General features: G+C 39.7%; 1 protein-coding gene across 1 annotated transcript; it reads right to left on the bottom strand.

Moving 5' to 3' along the window:
* Nucleotides 1–2,940: 2,940 nt before the first annotated feature.
* LOC127869848 (mucin-5AC-like) lies at nucleotides 2,941–6,723 on the bottom strand. Its single transcript, XM_052412508.1, has one exon. The coding sequence runs from the start codon at nucleotides 6,721–6,723 to the stop codon at nucleotides 2,941–2,943; it is 3,783 nt and encodes a 1,260-aa protein (XP_052268468.1).
* Between the last annotated feature and the right edge of the window lie 5,650 nt (nucleotides 6,724–12,373).

Genomic DNA, 12,373 nt, shown 5'->3' with positions numbered 1-12,373 from the left:
GTTCACTTTCAAAATTCGTATGTATGCATTAAGAGTGCCGATACTGTGGATAGACATGCTATTATTTAATAAAGAAAATAGCGACTCCAGAAACTCAGGAGATATATATCTATCCATTACAATTGTTAACAGTACACCAACTTTTAAAACAAAATAATAAAACTGATACAGTCGCCCCGGACAGATTGATGCAATTAATTTTGCGTTTAAACAGTTTTACGAACGTCACACTTCGCAGAGAATTAACCCATGTATGCCTAGTGTACTCTCCCATACTTCTAAATTGGAACAATTTATTTCTAAAATTAGGGATGTCTATGATATATATATTATAACTTAAATCCAATAGATATACATTTAATAAAACATAGATAAAATGAGATTCATTGTTTTTTCTTTCTTTTTGCCTTCAGTACCGTTTTGCGGAAAAGTCCGTATATGTTTTGGCTATTATTTTTTAAGGAAAAAAAATATGGCTATTATTTTCTGAAGGCCAGAGTGAGCACTGACTTGAGATATTTGAGAAAATTAAGTACTTAATGGCGTGTTTACATTATGTCTAGCTCGTGTGTAAAACCCTAAAAAAAACTTTGATATGGCACCCTGAATACGTATTAAAATATGTATAACGTTTCAGCTTCTTTATTATTTTTTTTGGATTGATTGAAACGGTTAGATTCAAACTAATCTTCCAAGAAATACCACACGACTAGAGCAATACCAGTTGCTGAAAACTGGCGCACTAGAATAAGAGGTTTGAGAAGATTGGTCATTGTCATAATTTAATTAATTTTTAATAACGAATTCCATGACAAAAATGTGTTCAGTGAGAAAACAAATTGAGTGACAAAGAAAATCAACGCGTTGAAATGTCAAATTCACCACTTTCGAATGACATCAACTATTTTATTCACACTAGTTTGACACTAGTTACGTACATCACGACACTCTGTATACCCCAGCCTATCCGTACCCGCTCTGCACTGTCCCCTTTGGCGGTGAACAGGTGATCGTGTATGGATTGACATATCAACTAAAAGCGGAACGTGAACTAGTGTACGTAATATGGTGTAGTGTGACGTATAACGATCATCATCGATTTTATGATCTGCCGCAAAAACCCTAAGTTCATTCGTCGACGGATTCTTGCTTGGTTATATTTGTTATGCGACATTCAACATTTTTTTATGATTTAGCTCCTTGTAGTTGTGGATGTTCATGTATATGCCAACGCGGAAAATTCTTTCCTATTAAGGTAGCACTTAAGGGTTTCATGAAAACACTCGATTCGAATTTTCATGAGAGAAATATCTTTTATCCCACTTTTACATCGAATTCGGTTGATTAAAGCCCCGTTTATTAAATTTAATATAATCAACGGCACGTGCTACGTTGTTAGGCTACGTTGTAAACAAATGTAGTTCCTCGTATATAACAACTAAATGTTATATTGATGTTATAAAACTAATAGATTTGCAATTCAATATGAATAATATTGTAATTAATAACGCAGGACTCTTTGTCACAGAACGATATTCTGATTTAAAAAATGATTATTTGATCCGCGGTTATTTTTGGAACGCGGAGTAATACACTGACCTTGGTTACACTACAGTCATTATCAAAGTACGACAAACACTCATGACAACTAATTTTGTTTAAATAAAAAGGATTACTGACTAAACAGTGGGATAAATAGAATAATAGATAAGTGTTGATTATAGATCAGGTTAATCATTCTCGGCACAAAAACGAAAAAGCACTAGCAAAGGCTTGTGCTTTTTGTTTTCTAAGCCTCGCATGATAAACCTGATCTATAATCAACACTAACCTATTATTCTCTATATAATAAGGGATACATTTACACTGAGGCGCTGTTTAACTGTTTTATTTGTTATGTGTATCAGCTATGAGGACTGGAGTTTTACTTGCATATTTTTTGAACTGATACGTCTTAAATTGCTTAGCCAGTTGAATGAAAATTTAAGTCCATAAAGCTTGTTTTGTAATAAGTTTTAGTGAATGAACACAGTAAGATGACATGTTTTATAAACGATGACATACGGTCAAGCTCGGTCAGATGTTTACTCAAAATAAATTGGATAATAATATTTTATTTTATATTTTCTCATAAGTAGCATTACCAAACAGGATTTTCAACCGAGATATTCGATGTATCAAAAGAATCTGATGAGTTTTTCTTTGAAAGTCATCTGAATAATAACATAATGTTAATGTAAAAGACTTAACACCGACATAAATTCGTTGAACTGTTATTGTCTTCGCAGCATTAAACCTAAGATCGGATAAAACTTCAAATACACCGAGAAACAACAACAACCTAAATTATAACTATAACAACACATTTTAATCAGAAATATGGTTCTATAAATATTATTAATGAAAATACTTAACATTTTAGGTTTGTAAATTAATTTATTTTTTCTAGACTTGCGAGAAGGAGTATACATTAAGACAAGTTCCTTGTTACAGAAATGTACACATATCTACCAGTATTAAACATTTCATACAAACTAGTTTGCAACTGTTAAGTTAAGTTCGTTTCAGGTTATGGAAAGCACAGTTTACGTTCACCGTTTGATTTAGCTAAGCATTATTTGAAGCAGCTCATCGTTTACAAAATGTCTGGATCTATGTCCGAACATTTAAATCCACTTAACAACAAACACACACACACAATAAATAACGCGGACAGAACAAATAAATACACCGACATTTACATTGACACCAAACTCTATTTTTGTAGAAACGATTGATTCACGCCTGACTCGGCGCTGGGTCGTACTCTTCCAGAACGTGGGTACGAAACGCAAACATGATGAGGTCACAAATAAAAACGCACCATGACGTCATCCCATCATCAAACCCTGTAATTTCCAAAACAACGAAAATGTCAACCCTCATGAGACAGGGAAATATCTATTTTTTATCGTTCGCCTCGTTTCCTTCGCCGCCACTTCCGCCTTCCCCACCCTCCCCGCCGGCCTTTTGGTTACCCCACGTAAATCTCATTCCACTCATCTGTTGCCCGAAAGGATTCATGTTAGCCATTGATGGAACCGGTATCCACATCATAGCAGGCATGTTTGGCGGCAACTGCAGTTGGGGTTGCACCAGAGTTGGTTGATTAATCAGGCTGCTAAAGCGTTCGCTCCGGGACCACTTCTCTCGTAGCGGCCTCCTATGCCAGCTCCGCTCTACAGGCGTCGGTTCCGGCACCGTGGGTATCGGCTGTGGAAGAAAACCCCAGTGCATTCCGCTCCAGTTCGGAGCGGGAGCCGCTCGCGTCGTTGATTCGACCGTGCTTGCTCCAACCTTCGGGGTAAACACGGTGCCCTCTGCTAATTGCGTGATTGCTTTTTTGACATCTTTTTTGGATTGCGAGCCCCACGCAACATTTGTCACCGTTTCCACATGTTTGTTAAGTTGTCTTACGTGAGCGCTATGTTTGTCTAAGGGATTAAGAGTAAAATCTTCAGAGGGCGACGGAGAGGTGGGTAGAAGATTACGGAGTTCCGATGGAACCGGATCCACCGTTGTCGTCGTTGAGGGTTTTGCACTCGTTGTCATGCCGTCTTCAAGTTCGATCTCCTCCTCCTCTGGTGGTTCGTCAGTCGTCGTCGTCGGCATTTTCTGCGTAGTAGTTATTTTCACTGAAACCGTCTGTGTGACGTTGCATCCGCATTCACACACAGTATGAACACAGGCGTCCTTGACGCACATGCCGATGCACCAGGCACCCATCGACTCCATTGCCGCAAACATCTCTTTCCCGACGCACCGAAAGTTTGCCGAAAGCGGTGTGCATGGCGCTGCTGATGTAGCTGTTGTAGTAGACGGAACTGTTGTTGTAGTTGTGGTAGTAGCCGTTGTTGATGAAATTGTTGTTGTTGTTGATGATGATGCTGATATTGGTGTTGTAGTCGTTGTCGCGTAAAAGCCGGCGTCTGTAAGAAGCTTTTTAATATTTTCTAAAACGCTAATAGCGTCAGGCGGCATGTTGTGTGGTACATGCAGCTGAACTAAACTGGCTAAGATATTCATCGCATTGTTAGAGGGAGGTGGTGGTATGGTGGTAGTAGTAGAGGTGGAGGATGGTTTTGGAGTAACTGCGATGGTCGTTGTCGTCGTTGTTCTTGGCGTCGATGAGACGAAGGAAACATTCTGAACGTTGAGATTCGATGATAGGAAATTTTGCAAACTCGTTAAAACATACTCAATGGTTGCTGGTTGCGAGCTTGTATTTGTATCAGTCTGTAGAGCACTGAGTACCTGTGTAGCGTCCATTTGATTGAATTGTTGCTGCGGGGTACCGAAACTCTGGGCGGTCTGATGACGTTGCAGTGTAAGCCCGCCAAAGTCGTTACTTGACATGAATGGCGCGAATTCAACCGGAGCTTCCGCTATCGCAGGGCTATGACCTTCCGGCGCCAGGGCGGCTGGAACGAGACTTATTCTTGCGTGTTGATTGACTGTTTGCGAAGAGCTATCAACCGTAGCCGGTATCGAATCAACCAACGATGGTCGCTTCATGTTTAGGCTGTCATTGACAGTTAGAGATAGGGGCGAAATATTCTGTATATTGTTCTGTTTGAAGTCTGACGCAGCGTTTACATCGCCAGCCTCGTTTAAACTGTTTGGGAGAGGCTGTTCATTTAAGGTACTTCCGCCCTGTTTAAGAAAGTTTACGAGCATCTGGCTGATTTGCAAAGCCTGGTCATTCACATTCACACTCCCAGCGATGCCTTTCGCTCCGAATTGTATCTCTTTAATAAGCATTTCTGGAGATATGCGAGTTGGTGTGTTGTCTAGGATTTGATTGAGCGACGCTGTTCCCTCTAAAGACTGATCGGATCTAGCGCTAATTTGCTCGGATTTATCAGTCTTAACAGGTGATGCTTTATTGCTTTTCTTATTGTCTGCGTTCGGCTTTGGAATTGATTGAGGTAGAACAGTGTTGCTAGTGTCTTTGCCAGATACCTTTGGCGACAGCGTTTCGATAGTTTCATTTGCTGATACATGAAACGTGGTGCTGCTGTCGGCAGGTGGCACCGTCTGGAGAATGGGTGTCCGTTGGATGCCCTCTCGGCGCAGTATTCCTTCGTTTCCGGCCGCGATATTTTGTATATTAGATGCGACATGCTGCGCATGAGCAGTGTCTTGGGACGCTGGAAAGACAATCGTATTGAGCAAAGGTTTCAATGCTTCTGGTGAGAATGGTCGATTACTGACCAACCGATGTTTCCCAAAATCGTCCAATGTCGTAGGAGTATTTGAATCTCTGATAGGTTTTACATTTGCGGCTGGATTAGCATTAAACGAATCCATAGGAACGTGGTTGTTTGTAGGATTTATGTGGACGGCTGAATTAATATTAATGTTTCCAACCGGGGTATCCATATGAGTGTCTTTATTGCGACGTTCGGTGTCTGCATCATGTTTTATTCCTAAGCTTCCAAATGATGACACACGATCTACGGCTTTCTTGACCTCGACATTAACGTTCGTATTGTGTAATGCTGATTCCGGCGGGGCTCGTGTTACGTGATTAGGTGCGTCAATATGGCTGGACGTAAGAGCACTGGTGGATGATTGACCCATGCTTTCGCCTTGGACAATAATCCTCTGTACGCCAGATGTAGATCCGTTCGGATTCCGTCTAACAATAATAACAGTCCGACGAGCTGGCTTCGGTGCAGTTTGTGCCGAGAATTCCTGTTTCGGTTGATCTATCGTCTGCAGACCTGATTTCGGAGAGACCGGACCTGACGTCGCTGTTTTGCTACTGCTGTCTGCTCCTTGGGATTGCGGTTGATGAAGCGTTATCATGAATGAATCGGCGACCGAAGGTGGCGGGACGCTGTTAATGGCTGGTTTTACCTGTGGAACAGGAATAGCAGCAGCGTTCATCGGAAGTGGAATGGGGCCACTTGCGGTGTGGATGGAAACGCCGATTGGCTCTATAGCGGTGTAAACAGGAGAGTCAATTATGTTTATGGGAGAAGAAACGGAATTTACCGCAACTTTCACCAACGTGTCGAAGGGACTTACCGCAGTGTTTACGGAAGTGCCTACGGATTCAGGTGCAACATTCAATGATACACCAATTGCATCATCAACTTTAGTGGCCACGCGACCTCCATCGGTAATCACAATTTCGCCAGCTGGATGCGCTATACGTGGAGCTAATTCGGGTTTAGCTACGGGAGCGGCGATAGCGTCTTCAGGTTTCTTTGTTTTCGGATTAAGGAGCGCCATGATGCGTTCCGCTAGCGACTCCACGACTTGCGACAATGTCGTATCTGAGGGCGCAACTGTGCTGGTGGCGGTAGGTAAAGTACTGGTCGTTGTTGAGATAGTAGTGGTTGTTGGTAGTGTTTCTGGTGTTGTCGTTGTTGTAGTTGTTGTAGCTTCTGTCGTCGTCGGCGGTAAGTCTTCAAGCTCCTCCTCTTCCTCAACCTTTCCACCGCCGGCATTTGCTTTGTTGTTTTTGTTAGAAACCTTATCGGCAATAGTTGCAGGATCCACCGGCTTTTTTAGCTCTGTCACAATGGCGTCAACGATTTTCGCCGGTCCGGGATCAGCCGGTGTCTGTGTTTTGTCCGAAACTCGGTTCGCCGGCGCAGGTGTTGTCGGCGGTGCAGGCGTTGGTATCGGGTCGGGGATGTCGGGCGAGTCTGGCGACTCTCCGCCAAGAAACATATTCGTAAGGAATGGATTCCCGATTTGGTTAAACGACGAGATATGGTTATTATACAACATTCCGCCGCCAAGTCCAGTGTGTCCAAAATTTGCATGATGTAAGTTTTGTGATGTCTGCTGGTTGTGTGGGAAATTTGACATTCCATACGATTGCATATTGTGGATAGATTGGATGTGCCTCTGTAATGCTTGCGCTTGTGCAATAGGTACGGCGCTCTGATCACCTAGACCGACGGTGTCCGTCGGGAGTCCGAGCGCTTGAAAAATAGCGCGTGTTAACGGTGCCATTGGAGTAGGTGATTGGCTCGGGGCCGTATGCTGCACGTTCCGGTTACTCTCAACGATCTTCCCCATAGGTACCAGCATCCGTTGTATCGCCGACTGCGTTGGACTGGGCATCAATGCGGCGTGGTGTATGGAATCCACCGGGTCTTGGTGCGGGCCTGTAGCGCTGATTGCCTGATTGCCTGTAAAGGATTGTGCCGAGTTAACAGATTGGATAGGTTGTAAAGAAGCCTGGTTCTGGAGTCCTGGATTAGCGAAAATAATAGACCTGTTGCCGCTAGAAGAAACCACTCTGATACTACTGGAAATCATCGGCGGCGCGTGAAAGGCCTCAGTTAAGTTCATCCGTTGACTAGAAGCGTCCCCGGTGGCAGCCGTCAGGACGCCGGAAGCCTGTGCCGGCGAAAGCGGTTGCGCTGCTATAGCGTCTGGTCGATGAATTCCGATTTGTTGTGAAGGCGCGAGAGATCCCCTTGGTGCGGTCACAAAAATAGGTTGTTTAGTGTTGGACGCTACCCGCGATAAATGCCCTCTCTGTTGCGGAACGACATGTATGGCGTCTGGTTGTAAAACCGTATTAACTTGCGTCGAAGAAGCTCTTTGCTGCAGTACGCTTGGAGCAAATGGTAAAAAAGGCCGTTTGTCTGAATTAGATTGTAGTTCATTTGAGTTTGTTTGCGCACTTGATACCATAGGTATCGGCCGGAAACTATTCGAAACACTAGGTACTTGTGCGGTTTGTGCATTCATAGTGGAATCTTGATTTCTGATTACAATGAAGTTTCTGGTATTCTGTGTACTAGAGTTGGAATGACCTGGTCCACTAGATTGAGTCCGTCTTATTATAAGCGGTCGTTGACCATTTAAATTATTTACATTCAATGATTCTCTATTATTAAAGTTTATACGAGTATTGTCGTTCGAAAATCCGCTATTAACACCAACGTTACTATTTTGAACACTTTGAACACGATGTAAAACATTGTCTTGAGGTGTTCCGTTGGAACGAAAGTTCTGTGCACGTGGATCGGACACGAACGCAGAGCGCTGATTTTCTGGAAGGTTTATTTGCGCGCTATTTTGAACAGCCTGCCCACTATTGATATTCCCGCGTACACTATGTTGACTCAAAATCGGATTGCTAAGTTGTCTATTAGCGAAAGTATTCGTCGGCCTATTTTCCCACGGATTTCCAGTATTATCTATTGACGATTCTCTCTGAAAGATAGTAAACACGAGGTTGAAACTTAAAAACAAATCAAATAAATAATCAACTGTTCGCACAATTATTTACAACTTGTTACTCAGTCATTAAATTGAACTGTTCTTACTCGCCTATTGCACAAGACGTTTAATGAATCAAAATGCAGCACAACGTATATCATGTATATCATGTGTAATGTGTGTTTCATATAATACAAACGTATTCGGCAATATTTCTTGTAACGTTTTCAAATAAGCCTGATACAGTTTAACTTCACCATTAACAAACTCGCAATATGAACTTACCATCCGCTGTTCAGTATCCCTCCCGCGTTGTCTGGGATCGAACTGCGCCCTCGTTGTCGGCTGATGAAACAGCGCATTTCTTGGAGTCATGCCACGTGACACGTCTAGAGATATCGCATGTGACGTGGAGTCTAAACGAGGCGGTGATGGTGCGCGAAAGGCGGGTGAGAACATCCGAGGACCCTGGAAATGTTAATTGACACTCAATATATTATGTAGTAAAATTAGTTTTGTTCTAACAATAAGTTACAGACCCGTAAAGGAAACCACATATGAAAATGTAAATTAAATAGTGCGTATTCTGTTGGCGCTTTCGCGTAAGTCGTTAAAAAAAACTATGCTCTCAGTGCTTTTACTTCCGATCGCGCAGCCATCTGTTTTTGAGCATATTCATATGCATATTCTGCTTGTTATGTTTCTTACAATATTGTTTCAATAATGATACAATCATTTAAGTTCATTTACCTACAGTGAATATGATTATTTATTATAAAACATATATAAAGAGAAAGAGTTATTAGGCAAAATGTAATGGGTTTGCAGGGCATTTTAACTAGCTAGTCATAAATGGCATGGCGTAAGATCCCACAGGCTCATTTAAGTCAGAAGTGGGCGGCATGTTTGTTGTCAATACCTCTCTATTGAAACTTATATTGTTATTAGCACTTTCTTAAAACAAAATATGTCTTTAAAATAAAATGAAAAATTTAACGAATCTTACGAAATTTTCTTGTTGATTTAATATTAATGTTGATTAAATATTATTATTTTTTTTAATTTAAGATTATACTCATCGTTATAACTTTATTAGTAGATACTTAAAGTATGATTAAAACAACATGTTAACAAAAATAAAATCTAATCAATTAACGTGCAAGTTTGAGACATGCATTGTTTGAAAGTTACAAAATCACCATAAAACTACTGAATTCGGAACAGCATTGTAGCATAATTAATAAATGTTACCGTTTGATTAACAAACAAATCGAATGGCACATTTGACATTTAAATTATTTAATACTTTTGACAGGTTTATTTGCAGGTTTGTTTGAGTATGCGACTTTTAGCACGTAAACAAAATAATACGTAATTTTAAAGTCAGTAAGTGCAGTCCGCACTTCTCGTACAATGCGTCAGGGCGACCTGTCACAACGGCTATCAATATTCATGCACCGCCCACTTAATACGAAACAAGTACAGTGCAACTATGATTGTTTTAACATTGATTTTCGCGTCAGTTTTATTGTCGTTGTACTTTCATAAAAATCAGTAAATGTGAAAAAATATAGTTATTAATGCATTATTATAAGTCAATCGGTACACTGAATAATTAATTTAAAGAATACATTGAGGAAACTAATGATATCATATGTAAGTTACATTTCCGTGTCAGAGGAGAGCAACTAGCTGATTATTTACATAATCCAAAACACATATAAATGGACCATACTACTTGGGTGGTACACAGTTGCGACGTAGGTTAAAGGTTACAGGTGCGGTTTATAGTCTGCTTCGATAACGTATGCATCTTCAGCCGACTTCGACATTAACATAACTGGGATTTAAGTCGTCCGTTTACATATTGCGCACATTGACTTATTTCCCTCACAGGTACCCATTTATACACCTGGGTGGAGAGGAGCAAGCGTGGGATTAATTTTTTGCTCAGAAAAATCCAGTGCCCCGAGCGGGATTCGAACCAGGGACCTTCCGATCCCTAGACCAGCATCCTACCACTAGACCACTGTTCCCCACTATTCCTTTAAACATTCAATTACATGTACTAATACAAAAAGTGTATTTGTAGATAAAGATGATGTTAGGAATAATAATAAATCAATACCTAAAATAAAACGCTTTTTTTTTCATTTAAGTCTCTATAACGCTCAAAATCAACGAAAATTTCGATTAGTATTTCGTAAAATAAAGTTAACACCTTAACAATCAGTTTTCCTTATAGCAATAGCCAAAATTTTAACGCTTGATGTGGTATGATTACATAGATTTTTGTAGATACAAAATGCTTGTTTTTATTTATTTGTGGCGACAATTAATTCCCGCGAATATATCTATTCATTCGACACACGAACACCATTTTAGTGTTCATGTGTCGTATGAATAGATATGCAAAACAATAATAAAAACGAGCATTTTGTATCTACAAACATCTATTTTACCAGACCACATCTGACGTTGAAATTTCGGCAATTGCCATAAGGGACACTGATTTTTAATTAGTAGAGTTTATTTTACGAACAATTGTACGAAATTTTCGTTGATTTTGAATAGTAATGTTACTTTAAAGTCACTATAACGCTCAAAATCAACGAACATTTTGTTAAAGTCTCCATAACGCTCAAAATCACCGAAAATTTCGGTTAAGTATTTCGTAAAATAAAGTTAACACCTTAACAATCAGTGTTCCGTTTAGCAATAGCCAAAATTTTAACGCTAGATGTGGTATGATTACATAGATTTTTGTAGATACAAAATGCTCGTTTTAATTTATTTGTGGCCACAATTAATTCCCACGAATATATCTATTCATACAACACACGAACACCATTTTAGTGTTCATGTGTCGTATGAATAGATATGCAAAACAATAATAAAAACGAGCATTTTGTATCTACAAACATCTATTTTACCAGACCACATCTGACGTTGAAATTTCGGCAATTGCCATAAGGAACACTGATTTTAAATTGGTCAAGTTTATTTTACGAACAATTGTACGAAATTTTTTCGTAGATTTTGAATAGTAATGTTACTTTAAGTATTTCGTAAAATAAAGTTAACACCTTAACAATCAGTGTTCCTTATAGCAATAGGAAAAATTACAACGCTAGATGTGGTATTACATAGATTTTTGTAGATACAAAATGCTCGTTTTTATTTATTTGTGGCTACAATTACTGCCGCGAATATATCTATTCATACGACACACGAACACCATTTAAGTGCTCATGTGTCGTATGAATAGATATGCAAAACAGTAATAAAAACGAGCATTTTGTATCTGCAAACATCTATTTTACCAGACCACATCTGACGTTGAAATTTCGGCAATTGCCATAAGGAATACTGAGTTTTAATTTGTTAAGTTTATTTTACGAACAATTGTACGAAAATTTCGTTGATTTTGAATAGTAATGTTACTTTAAACTGTTATTGATTAGCGAGAATATACGCGCCTATTGCTTTTTCGAAACAAATAAAACGCTAATGACAAAAAAAAACTAGAATATAAGTCCCTAAGAAGCAGTACCAGAAAATAGACCAGGGTAGAGTATTATTGCAATTAATTGCTTGGTGTACAACAGAAAATTTTAGCATTTACGCAAGTCGTGCATATACTGTGTTGGAAAACCCACATTAATGTATGCAAATAGTTCATACGACATACCGACAGAGCGACACACCGACACAATTTGGGTTTTGAAACAAATGCCAGTGAATGTAAAGGTATCGGCGTTACCTTGTTCGTTGTATATTTTATTGAAGTAAACAGTATTTAATTGATGATGTGATATAAAGATTTTTAATTAATTTTATAATGCAACATTCGTTCATATTGGTGTTATATGTTGCTTTAAAAATGCTGACATTAAAATCATATATACACGCCTTAACCTTAACATGGTGATAATATGCTAGATGTTGTGTATAAAGCACAGAACGAACATTTTAAATGGACACCCATTTCGAAAAAATTAAGCCGCGTTCTGAGGAAACTGGGCTTAATGCATGTGCGTAAAGTGTCGTCCCAGATTAGCCTGTTCAGTCCGCACAGGCTAATCAGGGACGACACTTTCCGCTTTTATGGTATTTTTAGTTTGAAGGAAGTCCCTCCTTA

Source organism: Dreissena polymorpha, chromosome 2 (genome assembly GCF_020536995.1).
Source record: "Dreissena polymorpha isolate Duluth1 chromosome 2, UMN_Dpol_1.0, whole genome shotgun sequence".
Lineage (NCBI taxonomy): Eukaryota > Metazoa > Mollusca > Bivalvia > Myida > Dreissenidae > Dreissena > Dreissena polymorpha.
The sequence above is the reverse complement of the archived record's forward strand: the minus strand, read 5'-3'. Positions and strand labels throughout refer to the sequence as shown.